We start from the raw sequence: 18,467 nt of genomic DNA on the forward strand, positions 1-18,467 counted from the left end.
GGGTTTGGGGATTGGCAAGACACCCCCGTGCCCCCAAAACCTCTGGAAAAGGGGTGCTCTGCCTCCCCCAGAGCCTGGGAGCAGCACGGGTGAAGGCATTGGTGAAAACCCAGAGAGACTCTGAGGTTTTAGTGCAACGTTTATGGCACGTGTGCGCAGCGGGGAGAGCTGGGGTGGGGAGCAGGGACAGCAGGGACAGCAGGGACAGCAGGGAGAGCAGGGAGAGCAGGGACAGCAGGGCTGCAGGGACAGCAGGGACAGCAGGGACAGCAGGGCTGCAGGGCTGCAGGGACAGCAGGGACAGCAGGGCTGGGCTGGGATTCAGGAGGGAAGAGGTGGGGTGAGAACAGCCATGGAGCATCCTCCCTCTGGAATGGGATGGGCAGATGAGCCCTGCCTCAGGGACCCCAAATTGTGCTGCTGGGGCAGGGGACAATTAACCCCAATTAACCCAAACGAGCCTGCTCATCCCACTCGGCCATCCTGCCTCACCCCAGCTCCACGCACAGCACCCCAGAGTGGGATGGGACTGCACACCCCAAAAACACCACCGGGAAACTCCTCCAGATCCTTTTGGGGCTGGATCCACCCCTCCCTGCTCCTGCCCGCCGTGGAATTCTCACACATGCACGCATGGGGATTTTAATTCCCCCACAATTAAAATACCATCTCGTCCCGGCTGCAATTAGGTTTCTAATCTTCATTTACTTCTGCTAAAGTGCTTCCAACAGCAGCAAGGAGGAGTTGGAGGAGCAGCCGAACGAGCCAGGGCTGGTTAAGTTTGCAAAGCCTCCTCACGGCTCCAAATCAAAGCCAACTGAGGCCACAATTGAATTATCCGGGATGGTTCCTGTCAGGCAATTATGCTCCCTAAGAGCCTGGGAATGCAATTTGCTCTCATCTGACAGCTCATCCGAGGGGCTGGAGGGCCCATCTGAGCTGGGTGGAGAGGGAAATGCCAGCACAAGGAATGGTAGGGTGGCAACAGCAGCTCCCAAAGAGAATTTTTTGGGAAGCTCTGGGATTTGGCTGATGGGAGATGAATATGTGGGAGGAAATGGTCCTGGGCATGGCTGAGGTGTCCCAGCGTGGGGCTGGGAGGTGCTCTGTACAACCAGAGCCTGCCTGCATTCCCAGCTCCGGGAAGGAGCCCGGGAAGGCCACGGGAGGGGGAAGGATCCCAATCCCTGTGCTCAGCGCCACAGCATCCCAGGGGCTCAGCATGTCAAATCCAGGGTTTTGGGAGCAAGGAGTGAAGGCAGGAGCAGGGCGGTGCGGGGAGGCTGAGAGGGCAGGGCTGGCTGATGAGCCACACGCCAGGAAAAGCGGATAAATTAACGGGAATGTGGAGATGAGCCCCGCTGGGAGGGACACCCGCGGGGGACACGTAAGTGGCCGCGGCTGGGAGGGAGAGAAGCCACTTGTGAAAGGTCAGCTGCCCACGAAGGGGCTGCGGGGGCTCGGGGGCAGCGGGACAGATGCATTTCCCCGCGGGGGGCAGCTAATGGCAGTGGCACTCCCTGGCCCCGCAGGATCCGGGGATAAACTCATGAATCAGCAACATTCCCCCTTTTTTCATGACAAAACCAGAAAGAAATAAATAAAGGGAATTAAATAAACCCGCGGAGAACCGAGAACGAGCCCTCCCCAGCCGAGCATCATCGTGAGCGCTGGATTGGGATCAGAGGAGCCCTGGGGGCAAATCGCAGTCATTGTCCTGTGGGTCACCCCTGCTCGGGGTGGGGGGACTGTCCCCAGAGCCACCCCCTGTGCACGGAGAGCCGCCCGCTGTCCCCATCCCACCGCAGCCGGGCGTTCCCGGGGCTGCTCCGGCCGCTCCCGCCGCCGCCGAGAGGATTCCCGGGATGAAGAAACGCTGCGGGGGAAGAGCCTCATTCCCGGCCCGCTGTCGGCCCCGCTGCTCCTCCGTAGCGCGGGGTGGGAAGCGGAGAGGAAGAGGAGACCCGCTGGGGGAGGAAGGCACCGTCCCTTAACTCCTCCCGTCACAGCCTGCAAGGGACAAGAGGAGCAGAGTCAGCACCGGGCGCTTCCTGCCGCGGGAACTTGGGGCTTTGCAGGGAAGATCTTCGGGAAAAGAACAAACTCCTGGAACAGCTTTGCCACGGAGCTGCTCCTGAAAGCAGCCGTGAATTCCTGCAGCTCCCTGCCTGGCTCCTGGAGCATCATCCCGAGGGGAAAGGGCTCCTTGGGTGTCACCCCATCCCACAGGGGTTTCGTGCCCCGGTCCCTTGGGATCCCTTGGGGCAGGGATGGCCCAGCCTGAGGTGCCACAACCGGCTCATCCCTGTGCACAGCCAGGATTCCCGGGCGAGCCGGGATCCCGCGGGGAAAGCAGGACCTAACGGGGAGCAACAGGCAGGACTGAATCCCTGTGGAAGGAGTCAGCTCCCGTGGAACTTCCTGATTAGCGAAGGATTGGGGAGGTAATTAACAGGGAGGTGCAGGGCAGCCCCAGCCCAGGGCGGGCAGAGCGTGGCTCAGTGATTGGAAAAACATTCCCGAGCCCAGCGGAGCAATTCCGCACTGCCTTGGGGTTCAGAATCCTTCAGCATTCCTTGCCGGCTGCCGGAGCCGCTCTGGAGCGTGGCTTGGGAATTCCCTTCCCTCCTGAGGAACGGCTCCCGTTCGGGGGATTTGGGGGCCACCTGACCGCGGGCTTTGCGCTGCTCCCGGCAGCCCCCCAGGGACAGGGATGGCACAGAGGACATTCCAGACATTCTTCCAGATAAGGAAGAGAGGGATTTTGTTAGCAGCTGCAGGAAGAATTGGCATCTCCAACCCTCAGTAAGGACCAAGAGGGGTTCCTGGAGCATCCAAAATGTCCTCACTTCTCTCCCTGAGCTCACATCTCCCTCCATTCCCATTTCCAGCCTCCAGGGACACACGCTGGGAGCAGGAAAACCCCCCCGTGAATGCCACCCCCGCACAGGCGAGGCTTTTGCTTCTGTTTGTCACAATATGACAAATTCCAGGGAGGAAAATGAGTTTCTAAGTGATTGCTCTGCGTTTTGCCTGCTGTTCCCAACAGGGCAGATCCCGAAATCCCAACTGGGGACCTGCTGACGCCGTTTCCTGGAGCAGAGGGATGTGACTAGCCATGGAACAGAGCAGGATTTGGCCACGGGAGAAGAAGGGATAAGGCTGGAAGCTGTGATGGCTGTTGGTCTGGGGAGGGACCTTGGGCAGGGCATTCCCACCTGGGTTAAATCCGGGAATAGGGCAGGGATTGGGACTTACTCTGCCGACTTCCAGAAGTGGCCCGGGTGGGAAAGGCGGCGGTTGCGCTTTGGCAGTTTCTCCAGCATGTCCATGAGCTTGGTGAAGGTTGGTCTCTCCTCCTGCTCGTAGGCCCAGCAGAACAGGAGGATGTCCTGGGGCCACAGGGAGAGAGTGTGAGGAAACCTGGATAGGCACTCTCCCACCAGGAATTCAGCCAGACTCTCTCCCACTGGGAATTCAGCCAGGCCTGCCTTTACTGGGAATTCAGCCAGGCCCTCTCCCACCATGGCCATGTCTACACCACAAGGACCCCATCTCCATCCCCACACCCTTGGGAAGGGCTGGGATGAAGGGATGTGTCCATCCCATGAGGACACCATTTCCATTCCAACATCCTTGGGAAGGGCTGGGATGAAGGGATCTATCCATCCCATGAGAACCCATTTCCATCATTGGATTCTTGGGAAGGTTGGGATGAAGGGATGTGTCCATCCCATGAGAACACCATTTCCATCCCTATATTATTGGAAAGGGCTGGGATGGAGTGGATGTGTCCATCCCATGAAGACCCATCTCCATCACTAAATTCTTGGGAAGGGCTGGGATGGGGGAGATGTATCCACTCCATGAGGATCTGTCTCCATCCCCACATCCTTGGGAAGAGCTGGGATGAAGGGATGTGTCCATCCCATGAGGACACCATTTGCATCACTTGATTTTTGGGAAGATTGGGATGAGGAGATGTGTCCATCCCATGAGGACCTGTCTCTGTTCCCTCATCTCTGGGAAGGGGTGGGATGAAGGGATGTGTCCATCCCATGAGGACACCATTTCCATTCCAACATCCTTGGGAAGGTTGGGATGAAGGGATGTGTCCATCCCATGAGGACACCATTTCCATTCCAACATCTCTGGGAAGGTTGGGATGAAGGGATGTGTCCATCCCACGAGGACACCATCTCCATCACTAAATTCTTGGGAAGGGTTGGGATGGGGAGATGTATCCACACCATGAGGATCCATCTCCATCACTGGATCCTCGTGAGGGGTTGGGATGGGATGATGCATCCATCCCACAGGGTCATCCCCATATCCTTGGGAAGGGCTGGAGCAGAGGGAATGTTCCAGCTGAGCACAGCAGCATCACCAAGCCTGGGGGGATGAGACAGGCAGCTCCAGAGGGTTTTCCCAAGGGTCCCACCAGCCATGTCCCAACCCATGCCCACCCCCACAGTGCCCCACAGCACCTACCGAGATCTCCTTGCCCATCCCGATCTGGCTGAGGTTGGGCTTCATCCCACTTCCCACCTGCCAGATGATCGCCTCGGCTGGCTGCGTCTTGAAGGGCCATTCCCGGGCGTGCAGCTCGTACCAGATGGTGCTGGTGGGAGACACTGGGAATTAGGGACGGAGCAGCCGGGAGGGATTTGGGATGGGGAGGTGTCTAACCACTGCACCCACATCTGACATCTCTCCCTGCTCCAGAACCACCTCGTCCAGGAGATGCTTCATCCCAGATGTCACCAGAGGTGCTCAGCACTTGTTCCAGAGGTGTCACCTCTCCCATTTTCCAGATGGAAACTTGACCCTGATTCCCACCAGAGGTAGTTCCTGTGGGAAGGAGGACTGAGGCTGTGCCATCCTGTGCCATCCACTGGGAATCTCCCACTGGGATGCTACAGTGCTCACCATGGAGCAGCTGAAGGGAGGATGGTGGGGATCCAGCTGCCTCAACTCCGGCAAAATTCCAGGAAAGGATGAGCCCAAGCATCCACTCTCACTCCGGCTTTTCCCTTTTTCTCCTCCAAAAAGCTCTCTAAGCTCCAAAAACCTGTCCAAGCCGTGCCATGCACCATCCCAGGTGTCCTCACCAGGTGATGGCCACGTGAGCCCCCAGCCATCTGCTCCTGCTCTCGTCATTGAGCCAAGCCCTCTTTTCCGTGAGGAATCCCAAATCCGAGGGAATGTCCCAAAACAAGGGCATCACCAACAGAGCTAGTGGGCACCCCTGTGGTTTTCCGCCCCCGCTACTGCCTGGAAGTTTTGCATCCTCATTTTCTGGCACTCGGAGCCTGGATGAGCCTGGATTCCCACAATTCCAGCCCCGTTGTCCAAGGCAAATTCCTTGGACTTGCTTTGCACTTCCAGGGATGCCGTCATGACCACTTTAAGTATCAAAAACCAGGGTTAAAAAAAAAAACAGGGATAGAAAAATCTGTCTGATAAATGAAATACTACCCTTAGACAGGGAGGCTCCCTGATTTAGGGAATTGGAATTCTTCTGATTTTGGAAAAATCTGCACAGTTTGGCTGGAAATCTCCAAAGGAATTGGATAATGGGACAATTGTGTGGGTGCAGAGGAATGGGGGTTTGGAGAGGAGCAGATCCTGTGGGAACAGGACAAAATCCTCAGGGAGGAGCACCCAAGCACCCTCAGATTGGATTCAAGGCATTAATTCCAGTTTCTAGTTGGGAGTTTTGGTTGTCTTTAGAAGATCTTTTCCACTTGCTGTCCCTGATCCCCAAATCCCTGGAGGGAAGTGACCCCTCCAGATCATCCCTGAGCCTTCCGGGCTGGATGGAGGGCAGCAGAAACAAGAAAGAGGGAAAACGTGGGGAAATCTTTTCATCTTTTCAGGAAACTCACGCTTTCCATGCAGGCAGAGCTCACACTTGAGGGGAAAAAAGGGAAAATTACGTCTCCCCACCCACTCACACTGAGCTGGATACGATCCTTTAATTACCTCTTTATTTTTGTGTTAAAGTTATACCTCAGAGAGGGCAGAAAAAAAGGATCCAGACCCTTCCAGCTGTAATTACTGTGGGTTTGATGGGAATATTGCCTTGGATAACTGGCCCACGCTCCCTAATCCCACAGCCTTCGAGGTATCCATGAGAAAATTAATCCTCTGGGTGAGATCTGCCTCTGCCTCGGGAAGGGTTTTATCGAGGTGCAATTGGGCTCCTGCCCTCGGGGAGGTTTGTGGGCAGATGAAGGGCAGGAATAACGAACTGGTTTGCTGAGGAAAACTCATGAATTCTCATTTTCTTGGCCTTTGGCATCTCCTCCTAGAGTAGGCACTGCTGTCAGTCCCTGCAGTGGCTGGAGTGGGGACTGGGGTGTCCAGGGGCTCCCAGACCTGAGTTCCCAACCTTTGCCATCCCCATCCATCATCCAAGCACCTTCTCATCTGTACCCGCCCCAGGAGGATGGGGGGAACAGATAATGCCAGGCTGGCTTTCCCAGGATACTCTGGATCCCATTGCCTGGATCCACAGCCAAAACTGGAGGATTTAGTGATTTAGGGACAAATGGGGTGTCGAGGGGCTCCCAGACCTGAGTTCCCAACCTTTGGCATTCCCATCCATCATCCAAGCACCTTCTCATCTGTACCCACCCCAGGAGGATGCAGGAGAGAGATGATGCCAGGCTGACTTTCCCAGGATATTCCAGATCCCATTGCCTGGACCCACCCTGGTCCAGGGCCAAAATAGGAGAATTTGGGGGAATCAGGGTGTCCAGGGGCTCCCAGACCTCTGTCCCCACCTCTGCATCCCCATCCAACATCCTCAGGATACTCTGGATCCCACTGCCTGCTCCAAAACAGGAGGATTTGGTGATTTAGGGAGGATTCCACTCAACATTCCTCAAAGCAGGAAGGCTCTCCCAGCCCAGCACTGGGAATTCCATCCATCAGCATCCCCTGGGATTTGGGGCCAACAGCGTCCTTGTCCCTCCCACCTGAGCCACCCACCCCAATTCCCTGCTGGCTGTCCCCATTCCCAGTGCCCCAGGACTCACCCCAGGGCAAAGACATCCGAGTGCTTGGAGAAGGGCAGCTTGTCCTCCTCGGTGTCGGGAGAGAGCTGCCGGATGATCTCGGGAGCCAAGTGGCACAGCCAGCCGTTCTGGATCCGCAGCTTGTTCTCCCTCCTGCAGGGACACGGAGCCACAGCCGTGGGGACAGCACCAGGACATCCCCAGGGAGCAGCCCCCAGCCTCCCACCCTCTTCCCAGGAATTTAATCCTGGTTTTCCTCACATCATCCTTGCTAAGTCAGGTTTTTACCCTGCTCTGAGGAATGTGCCAGTGGCAGCAGGAGAGAATTTGGGCACAGGATGGTGGTTCCTGCTGGGACATGGAGCTGGAGCTGTGGGTTCCATGGTGGGGACAGCAGCACCAGGACCCCAGAGAGCAGCCCCCAGCCTCCCACTCTCTTCCCAGGAATTTAATCCTGGTTTTCCTCACATCATCCGTGCTAAGTCAGGTTTTAACCCTGCTCTGAGAAATGGTGTCCCAGTGGCAGCAGAATTTGGGCAAAGAATGGTGGTTCCTGATGGAGCACAGATCTGGAGCTGTGGGCACAACACCAACACATCTCCAGAGAGCAGCCCCCAGCCTCCCAACCTTTTCCATGGATTCTAAACCTGGTTTTCCCCACATCATCCTTGCAAAATGAGGTTTTAACCCTGCTCTGAGGAATGTCCCAGTGGCAGCAGGACAGAATTTGGGCACAGGATGGTGGCTCCTGCTGGGACATGGAGCTGGAGCTGTGGGTTCCATGGTGGGGACAGCAGCACCAGGACCCCAGAGAGCAGCCCCCAGCCTCCCACTTTCTTCCCAGGGATTTAATCCTGGTTTTCCCCACATCATCCTTGCAAAATCAGGCTCTAACCCTGCTCTGAGTGATGTCACAGCTGTCCCTGCCAAAATTCGGGCACAGGATGGTGCTTAGGGGGAGCTTTGGCTCTGCCAGGCTGGGAATGGGGATTTAGGGTCCCCTGGGGCTCTTGCTGTGCCCATTGCACCAAACCCCTCAAAGGATCCAGCTGGATAAATTCCCCCACTGTGGCTGGAACAGGAGGTTGGACTGGGGATCACAAAGTGCCTCTTCCAAGCAAACCCATCCTAGAATAACAGCCTGGGAATTGGTGTTTTCCAGTGTTTGGCCCCAAAACAGCCCCTCCAAGTCCAAGCCTCCACTGCCATCTCCCATGGGAACAACCTGGTTTCATTAAAGTCCCTCATTTCTCTCCTCCAGCTCCCCAAGCTCCCCCTGCTCAGGATAAATATGTTGGAATCCTTTGGACAATGGCTGAGGATGGTGTTGGTGACTTCTCCATCCTTTCCATTCTCCAGCAGGCCCCTGGAATACACTGCTGGAAAATCCCTGGATCAGCAGCGGGGGTGACACCTGGAGCAGCTTCATGGATGTGTTGGAGCCCAAATTCAGCCACAGGAGAGAACAAAAACTGTCCCATATCATGGTGCCTTTTTCTGGAAAAGGAAGAGCCTGCTGGCTCCTGCCAGGAACTTCTCCCTGTTTGGGCTTGGAGCTTTCCCAAAGATGGGGATGAGCAGGGATAGGGGTGGCTGTGGGGTCATCTGTCCTCCTGAGTGCCAGCCTGGGGCCAAAATCCCGTGGGACAGCACCCAGGGATGGGCTGACCCAGGGATGGGCTCCACCTCAAAGCTTGGCCTGCCTTTCCCTCCACAACTCCGTGCCCACAATCCCAAAATGACACAATCCATATCCTCCTGCCTGCAAAGCCACCCTCATTCCCTGGCATTGACCAGAGGAGGAACTCCCTCCCTCGGGAAGGACACTGCCACTCCCAGGAGTCACTGCTGAAGCCTCCTTGTCCCCTCTAGGGTGTGGATGGCTCCTCTCAGCTCCGTGTGTTGGAATCTCCACCGCAATCAGCGGCTCCGGCGCGGTTCAGACCTTCTGGAGCGGCGGGAAGAGCACTTGGGCACAGAGGGGAGCCTTTCAGCTGCCCAGCCGCCTCCAGCTCTTAATTACAAACCCACATTAAGCACCTGGGCAATTAAAAACGCTTCGGCTCGCTCGTCCTTCCCTGTCTCTGCCTCTCCATCGCGGGAAGCAGCGGGAGGGATGCAGTGGGATCTGCACTTGGATCTGCTCCAGCGCCCTCGGCAAGGCTGGGTTTGCTCCTGGGGGGTTTGTTGCTGCTCCTTGCAGTGGCTCAGGGCTGGGACATTCCACAGGCAGCCTTGGGATGCTCCAGGGGCTGGACTGGGATGCACAGCTCATCCCCGGGCAATGAGCTCCCAGCTTTCATGGGATCCCAAAAGTGGCTCAATTGCAGCAGTTTTGGGGTTTTTGGCCAAAGTTTGCCTGACTTCACCACCACAACCAGCTGAGCATCTTCCACGCCACCCCCAGGGCAGCCACAGGAGCAGAAGAGCTCCTCAGGCTCCTCAAGACCCACCTCGTGCTCCTGCTAGTTCCAGAGCAGCCCCACCGAGCCCAAGAACTTCTAAATAAAGGAGGAATAAATCTGAATTTCCAGCCAAGTTCCCAAATCTCCGCAGGAAGTGTCTAAACCCCAGTGAAACCAGGCCAGCTTGGAGCTGTCCTTCACAACATCACCATCCTTCATTTGACCTCCAAACATTCCCACAGAGATGTCTTTCCAAGCCTCTAGGAACCCAAAATAGGGCTCTTTCTCCCTTCTTCATCTGGGAGACACCAAAATCAGCAAACCACCCACCCTGGAAAGGGGAGATCAGACCTGCAGAGATTTCCCATTCCAAAACTCATGGAGGCTGTGGATCCCTGGTCTTCCCTCAGCTCTCCTCCGGCAGAAAACATGTGCCACCAGCAGCCCAGGGCAGGAATTTCCCCATTTTCTCAATTTTTCCAGCAAAATGCTGCTCATTTCTGTCCAGCCTTGATTTCCTGGCCATCCTTCCTCTCCTGAGTCATCTCCTGGATTTTATCCCCAAAAGGGACATCCCAATCTTGGGCAGAGGTGGCCACTCATCAGCCACCCCATCAAAAACCCCATTCCCCCAGGATCTCATCTCCCATTCCATCTCTGGAGCATCCCTGACCTTCACAGCAAAGATTCCCAGCAAATCTTGGCTGTTTTTTCCCAAACCCTCATTCCCTGCTGGAATGAGCTGTCCTTTCCTCCTGGCAGGCCCTGAATCCCAAACCCCCTGCCCAGCTGCCGAACCAGAGGCAAATCCCACTTTGCCACAGCAGGAGATCCTGGATTTCCTGGACTTCCAAAGCTTTTGGCCAAGTTTGTGCTAAAACCCATTGATATTTATCCAGGCAGAGAGGAAAATCTGGGATTGCTCAGTGAGGGATGCAGAGAGGCAGCCGCTGCCTTTTCCTCTAATCCTTTGACCTCATCACGGGGAAATTGGGGAAAAATCCATCATTTCCAAGGGGTTTTTTATCTTCCAAGCATATTTGCCATGGAGCTGGAAGGACCAGGAGAAAAACTGCCCAAGCTTGGCCTGTGCTGCTTCCAACACAAAGGATTTGGTGGGAAAGGTGGGAAAAGCCAGCAAGGCTTATTTCCCACTTGAAAAAAGTGGAAAATACAATCTCTGTTCTTTCTTCCCCATTTCTGTTTCCTTTTCCCCCCTCCAGTTGTGCTTTTCCTCCTTTCCACAGCTGCTGGAACTCTTTGCCCTTCCATTCCTACAGCTGGAAAAACTCCCCCCCAAAAAAATTTTAATACGGAATTATTAACCAAAACAAAAAACCTTCCAATTTAAACCCTTTAAGACCCCAAAATGTCACAATGCTGCGAAAGTCCCAAGCTTGGCTCTCATTTTCCCTGTCTTGCTCCATGCCCAGCACAGACACCATGGCCAGATGTCTGTAATTCCCAAAATGTCACCAGAGTGGGGACAGTGCAGGGATGGCAGTGCAGGCAGGAGAGGAAGCAGATGCCAGGGAACTATAACAGTGGGAAGGGAAAAGCCAAGGAATGAACAAGCCCTGCTGCCTGAGGAGCATCTCCTGGGTGGCTGCAGCGTGGTTTGGCCATGGAAATGATCCATCCCATGGGAAGAGGTTGAGTCCAAGAGGCACAATCTGCCTCTCTGGACCAAAATTCCAGAGGCTCACACACAGCCTTGTGTTCCTTCCTGCAGATCAAAACTGACTCTCTTTAAACAGAGCAGCCCCAGGACGCTCCAAGGCCCCTTGAACTCCTGTTTGCCGAGGCTGGGGACACAAACAGGCACTTGGAGAGGGTTTTTTGGGATCTTTCCCCACATTCCCAGCTTTAGGCCTCAGGGAGGAACTCCAGTATATCCATGTCCTCCTACCTGCCAGCTTGGAGAACCCCCGAGATGCTGAAGAGCCCGAAGTCGGTGATCACCACCTTCCCGTTGTCATAGAAGACATTCTTGGACTTGAGGTCCTTGTGGAGGATGCCCTTGGCATGCAGGTATCCCATTCCCTAGGATGGAACAGGGAGAGGCAAACACCCCAAAATCACAAAAGCGGCACAAACAGATGGGATAACACCGGAGCAGCGCATTCCCATGGGATGCTGGGAGCATCCATGAGCCACCAAGGCACAGCCAAGCTGGATCACGTCCCCAAAGGTCCCTGCAGGAAGGGAAAGAGCATCCCTGGTTTGGGACGGGCTCATGGAGGGAGACGGGATTGCGGTTGTTTCAGCTGCCACGGCGCCCACTCATCTTCCTGATTAATTGAGTCTGCGGGAAAAATTAGCGGCAAACCCACCCGGCGGCCGCTTCCCGGGAATCCTCCGCTGGGAAATGGATGGTGATGATGTTTTCGCCTCCGTTTTTTCGGGGGCTGGGAGAGGAGGGTAATAAGTCACCGCTCCCCATCGCCCTGGTGGAGCCATCGGCGCTTCCGACGGCCCCATCCGCCTGGAAACGGGCGCCTCGCAGGAGTCCTGCCTTAATTCCTTTCCCCCAGGAAAAACTGCTCGGCAGTTAATTAAAATTAGTGCTAATGAGGCACAAAAAGGCCATGGGTGGGAAATCCAAACTCTCCTGTTTAGCGTCGGCAAATCAAGCAGACTGCCGGCAGCTCCGTGTGGCGGATGTTCAGCTCCGCGGGATAATTCTGGGAGTGGGGAGGGGGATAAAGCACATTTATCCCGACTTCAGCAGGGATTTTGATGCTGTCCCACTTTTCACTCTCCTAAGCAGACTCAGGGAAAACTTGATGGACAGGATGCTGCTGAAGGATCAGTGCCCAACAGGCTGGCAAACTGTTGCTTCCGAGGGAATATTGGTTGTCTGTCACTGGAAAAGGGGGATTTATTAACTGGAATTCCGTGGGGATCCATCCATCCTAAGCCTCATCTTTTCATCTATCATCATTAACCACGCAGGCTCTGCGAGAAGAATTTATTTTTAAGCTGGCGGCTGATGTGGAGCCAGAAGTCACAATCCAAATTCCGCCATCTGGAAAAAGTGGGGAAGCAAATGGAAAAACACCCAAACCCAGCAAGGTGTGGGGATTTCACTGCACCCCGTGGGGAGCAAATCCTAAAGAGCCTCTGCCAAGGGATGCAGGGGGAAGGAAAGGATTTGGGGCTGGATGCCAGGAGCATTCCAGGCTCCTGGATTAATTAGGGTTCTCCAATTTCCAGCACATGAAATAATGATGAGGTTTAAAAATCGCCTTTCAAATGTCACGGTCACCTCCAAAAAGTGCCAGGGCTGAGCAGGGAACAGCATTCCAATGTTTCTCAGGGCAGGTGGAATGCAGGGCCCTGATGGGATAGGATGAGTCCCAGTGCCATGGGAATGCTCTGGGGGTGATGGGATCCCAGAGCAGCAGGAGGACCTCGCAGCTCACCTCCATGGAATCACCAAACACATCCCTGCCTTTGCCGAAGGAATTTCTCCAGGCAAACCCAAATCCCTCATCTCGCTCCGCGCAGATCCCACTGCAAATTCCAGCCCTGCCACCTCGGCCCCCGGGATGATCCATGAGGAAACACTCCAGGCCCTGTAATGCCTTAATTTGCTCAGCTGTGTGAAAAGCCAGCTCCCTCTGCCGGCATCGCTCCCTGGATAAACCGACCCTCGCCTCCGGAGGATCTCAGGATAACCTTGCAGCTGCTAATCCAATAATCCCAGCAGCTCTCCCGTCACATTCCAGGACCCAAAGGATGGAATCAAACAACTGCTGGGAGCAGGCAGCAAATCCAAAGCCTCTGGACAATGCCGACCCAAGCCCACCCAAACTGAGGGTTTGGGACTTTCCTTTGCTTCTCCACATCTCCAAGTCCACCAAATCATCTGCTGGAGGTTGGTATGGAGAGGTGGAAGGCTGGGAAGCTGCTCCTCACAGGAATGTGGTTGGGTCATGGAATTGTGACAGGGCTGGACTTCGCTGGGAATTCCCTTCAGTGCACACAGACAGCCTTTGGAGCTCTGCTAATTCCTCCAGGGATCTGGGGTTGGTTCCAAAGTCTCTCTGCCTCTCAGCCCCACAGAGCTGGAGGTTTCCAACCTGTTCCTATGAGGCAGAAAACAAGGATCTCTCAGCCTGATCCTCAAAACCCACACGGAGCAATGAACCCACGCAGGGAAAGGGGCTGAACTGAGCTGCTCTTCCTGCTGGGAACATCTGGAAGGCAAAATCCCTGAGCACAAAAAGGGGGAAAAATACAAGACAGTTCACTGTGATGCTTCAAGTGTTTGCTCAGCGGGAAAAATCCATATTTGAGAAGTGGAAAATGTGGATCAAAAGCAGGAATTAAGAAGGGAGATGCTCTGGGCTGGCTCAGGCACCCCCAGTTCAAGGTACCCCTCACAAAGAGTTTGGCTGGGATCACCTGTCAGCTCCTGCCCAGAGACTCCAGGAGAACTGAAGGAATTTGAATCTAAAAGTTAAAACTGGGTCTAAATGAATGGAAAATGGGCAATTTTCTAAGAGACAGCCTAAGCACTGTGCAGGAAAAAGCACCACCCAGGAAATATTGCCAAACATATTCTGCTTTATAACCTGGATTTGAATATTTAAGGGGGGCTAAGATCTGCTGGAAAACCTGCCTTTCTGTTGTTTTTCCACAGGTTTGGGCTCTGGGGTGGCAGTGCTGGCTGAGCTCGAGCAGGGCACAGGGGCACTGTCACAGCTCCCATGGCAGGACACGTGCCAGATCCTCCTGGTGATAAACATGTTTGGAATCACAGCAAAATCCCACCCTGGCAGACAGCTCAACACCTCAGTGCCGCTGCTGACATCCCATGGGAAGCTGTGAGGGTTCAGGACCCAAATTCCCAGCCACTCCGCCCAGAGGGTGAGGATCCTCCCCAGAACTGTTTCTAGGGACACGTCAGAAGTGTGGAAGATGCACTTGGAGTCATCCCTGGGAGAGGAGAAGCTTTTTTAGCCCTGGAAAATGTATGTGAGCTTGGCCTCGTGGCACCAGGGCTCCTCTGGGAGCCTTGGCCTGGGAATGCTTTATGGGAATACTGGGAATGCTGGAAGTGTCCAAGGCCAGGTTGGATAAACTTGGAGCAACCTGGGCTAGTGGGAAGTGTCCCTGGCAATGGCATGGGGTGGGATGGGAGGAGTTTGGAGCTCCCTTCCCACCCAAACCATTCTTGGATTTTAGGATTATTACATCTTTTTTCCAAGAGGAGAGGAATATCCAACTAGGAACTGCCTCACAGCAGCAATGCTGGATTTAAACACCTGAAATTCCAGCAGGGAAGAGGTGCAGGATGAACCCCGAGAATGGGGAGGCTATGGAAGCCTTGGTGCCACCCCAATTCAGCCACATGAGAGCAGCCAGAGAGACCTGGATTTTAAAGCCAAGTAGTTCTATGCCGCTCAGAATCCTTGGATTTTAAAATGAAGGAGTTCTATCCTGCCCAGAATCCTTGGCTGCTCCTCTCCCACTCTCTGGAATGACAGGGTTGGGTTCTTGCCTGGGTTTTTTGCCAGATCCAGACCCCACCGAACAGTACCTTCACAATTTCTTGTGCTATCTGCCTCGTCTTGTTGACATCCAGGACGATTTTGGCGTCCCTCACCACGGAGTAGAGAGTCCGTCCTTTACACAGGCTGGAAAGAACAGGAAGAGGGAAAGAGAAGTTACAAACCCTCCAGGAGAAACACCCCCAAACAATAAAGCAGGGAGCTGTAAATAATCTCAGGATTTTGGTCAGATTTTGGGCTCTTGTCTCGAGGCAGATTGAAGATTCCACGGGGAAACTGGGGACTCTCCCAGTCTGGCACTGGGAAGGAGCTCTTGCTGCTCCTGGCATGTCCTGGTGGCACCACCGTGGTGCCACAGGGACAACCTGGGCTGGCTCCTGGCTTTTCCCTGTGTCCCAGCTTGGAGAAAACCACCTGGTGCTCCCCATTCTGAGTTTTTCACAGAGCTGGCCGTGGCTCCCTCCTCCTCCCTCGGGACACAAAGCTCCCAGATGTAAAATCAGTCAAAAGAGGAAAGACAGGGAGGGGAAAAAACATCCCCCAACCCAACCCAACCCCACACACTGTACAATGTCCTCCAATTTTCCTTCTCATACCAATTACAGTAAAATCTATTTACAGAGCCTTAATTACCAAAGGCAGCTGGATGGGGGGGGGGATGGATGGATGGATATAAGCCAATTAAAAATATATTGACATTTGAATATCATAATGGAGGACGTGGGCGGCTGCTGCCTCGACTCCCGCCCACAAAAAAAGGGCTTTTTTTTTTCTCTTTTTGCTTTTCTCTATCCGCCCACACTCATTCCAGGCAACTTTGGAGAGATGAGACTGGATACCTGTGCCTGGGAAATAAAACACCCAACACACAGCTCGTTAAAGAGGTTTGGTGACCGCAGATGTCGATTTGATTAACAAATTAAATGTTCCAGAGTTTCATTTCACTGCTCTGCCCCAACTCGGTCCCACTGCTTTCCCCTTGCCCAGTTCCTCCTGCCCTGGGAATTCCAGCAGGCACTGGTTTGGATTCATCCCCAGGGAGAGGTTTTGGGGGAAATAATCACAAAATCATAAAACAATCATAGAATGGGTTGGGTTTGAAGGGACTTTAAGGACCATATGATTCCAGCCCTCTGCCGTGGGCAGGGACACCTTGGATGGGGCTTGGAGCACCCTGGGATAACACAAGGTGTTCCTGCCCTTGGCAGGGGTGGAACTGGATTAGCCTGAAGGTCCCTTCCTGCTCAAACCATTCCATGAGTCCACAAAACTCAGAAGAACCCCAAACTCCAGAAGCTCATGCATGCAGAGAGCCCTCCTGCTTCTAAGCTTCACATCGCTCCATTGAGCAGAGAGCAGCATTTTCAGGATAAGCAGCGAAGCAGGAATGGGATCAATCCCATATCCCATGGGTTTTGGAAAGACAACAGCATCCTTTAGAGTATTTCCACTCTGGGATTGTTGGAAATCATCCTGTGGGACACAAGCAAGCTGCAGTGGGGATTTAGGGCAGCAAGTGCCTCCACAGGGGTGGTTTTCCTTGCTCAGATGTCCCAGCTCATCCCAGAGCATCCCAGCTGGATTCAGCCCGAGGCAGCTGCGATACAAACACCCTCTCCCTCTAAACCATCTTCCCATCTCCTGCAAGAGTTTGGTTGCAGTCAAATGGGAATTTGCTGGTGATTAGGATCCAAGCACCCGGAAATCAGTGATAAAATCCTTGGGTTTCTGTGAGTGGAATTAATTAAATTGTGCAGAATAACAACCGACACAAATCCTCTTTCCACCACCTTTATTTTTCTGCACTATTTTGCTACATAAACTCACCACGCTGTAAGCTCTGCCACACAACAGCCTTCTGCCACCTCCATGACCTGCCTGCACACACAGGAGTTCCCCCAGCCCTTCCCAATCCCCGGAAAACAAGTTTTCTCCCAGAGAAAACCATTTTACAGCTAGTTGCCTGTGATCTGAATTGGCCACAAATTGACACTGGAAATGCAATGAGTGGATTAGCACTGGAACAGGGCTGGATTTCAGCCCTAAAGCGAGTTAAGATCAGCTGTTTTCCTGGGAAAGGGTTGTTTAGAGGAAAATCCTCACATTTCTGCCTATCTGAACTGCTGAGATAACCCCGAGAGCAGAGCTTGCAGCTCTTTGCTGGTGAGATTCCCATCTTTCCACTTCATTTGCAGGAGTTCCAAATCCTTCCCAGTGGATGGAGCTGCTGCAGGAGAGCAGCCAGCCCCGGGGTGGTGGCACCAGCACATGGGACATGTCCCCTCTGCTCCTCAGACCCCAGCAGAGCCATCAAAGCAGCCCAGGTGTTTCTCCCCTCCCCTCGATGAATAACAGCTCGGAATGAATTCACCGAGCACCACATCCGACTTTTCTCGCTGGATAAGGAGCTGCCAGCACGGAGATAAAGCCTGGCTGATACCTTTTGTGCCGCACCTGAGCCCATTCAGCCACCACCTGCGGAACCTTTTCACGGCACAGCTCAACAATCCCGCTTCTCCTCGCTCCTCAATCGCTCCCCATTTGCTCAGGACAAAGAGCGGCGCCCGGGGCATGCTCGGAATCTTCTGCCTTTCCTCTTCGAGAGGTCCCCGCTGAGCGTGGCTTTGAGGGACACGGCTGGGGATGACAAGGCCACAAAGTGTTCAGCACCAAAAACAAGGCAGATCATTTGCATCTTCAGATGGATCTTGGTTTATTCAGCGCTGAAGTGAAAACTCATAAGGAATTCTTGTCTTCGCCTCCCAAACTTCTCCATCCCACCTGGTGGCGGAGCGGGTTGGTGACACGTGCCCTGGTGCCACAAGGTGACCAAATGCCATCCAGAGCTGAGGGACAGCAGGACAGAGATGCAGAGATCCTTCCCAGGGTCCTCAGGAGATCCCTTCATCCCATGGCACATCCACATCCCTGTGTCTTTCCCGGCACCAGGACAGGCCCAGCCCCATCCTGCTGCAGATGCCACTCTCAATTCAAAATGAGTTTTTGAAGTGTTCAGCCAAGCAAGCCAAATCCCAAATTGCTTTATAAACACTCTGCATTCCCAACGTGGGCTGGAGACATCAGCAGCGGGAGCGAAGCCAAGGCGGCTCGCAGAGGAACAATTTGGGATGAGGGAGGAAGAGCTGGAGCGCTGCCTCTTGGTGTTTTTGCTGTTCCATGGGAAAACAGACTCATCCGTCTCTCATCCTTTGGGGGTTTTTACCCCTCGCTGCAATATTGATGCTCATCACCTCTGCACTAATGGTCGTTGTCTCTACACTGATGGTCATCATCTCCATATTGATGGTCATCATCCCTATATTGATGGTCATTGTGTCTGTATTGATGGCCATCACCTCTACACTGATAGTCATCACCTCTACACTGATGGTCAGCACCTCTACACTGATGGTCATCACCTCTACACTGATAGTCATCACCTCTACACTGATGGTCATCATCTCTGCATTGGTGATCACCACCCCTATACTGGTGGCCATCACCTCTTCATTCATAGTCAT

The 18,467-nt window shown here is 54.1% G+C and overlaps 1 protein-coding gene across 4 annotated transcripts in view; it reads right to left on the reverse strand.

Annotated features, from left to right (window-relative positions):
* Positions 1-338: 338 nt before the first annotated feature.
* The window catches only part of KSR2 (kinase suppressor of ras 2), a 76,905-nt gene continuing 58,776 nt past the window's right edge, over positions 339-18,467 (reverse strand). For 2 of the 4 annotated variants that reach the window (XM_085076180.1, XM_085076178.1), the window contains 6 exons: positions 14,976-15,072; positions 11,337-11,470; positions 7,044-7,175; positions 4,492-4,621; positions 3,259-3,392; positions 339-2,010 (listed from right to left, as the gene is read on the reverse strand). In XM_085076180.1, coding sequence (XP_084932306.1) covers positions 2,004-2,010; positions 3,259-3,392; positions 4,492-4,621; positions 7,044-7,175; positions 11,337-11,470; positions 14,976-15,072 — 634 coding nt within the window. In that variant the 3' untranslated portion in view covers positions 339-2,003. Of the gene's footprint in view, positions 2,011-3,254; positions 3,393-4,491; positions 4,622-7,043; positions 7,176-11,336; positions 11,471-14,975; positions 15,073-18,467 lie in introns of those variants that run through there. The other 2 variants (XM_085076179.1, XM_085076181.1) reach the window with 1 other exon arrangement.

The sequence above is a fragment of the Lichenostomus cassidix genome, chromosome 15 (assembly GCF_008360975.1).
Source record: "Lichenostomus cassidix isolate B80296 chromosome 15, HeHo_3.0, whole genome shotgun sequence".
Lineage (NCBI taxonomy): Eukaryota > Metazoa > Chordata > Aves > Passeriformes > Meliphagidae > Lichenostomus > Lichenostomus cassidix.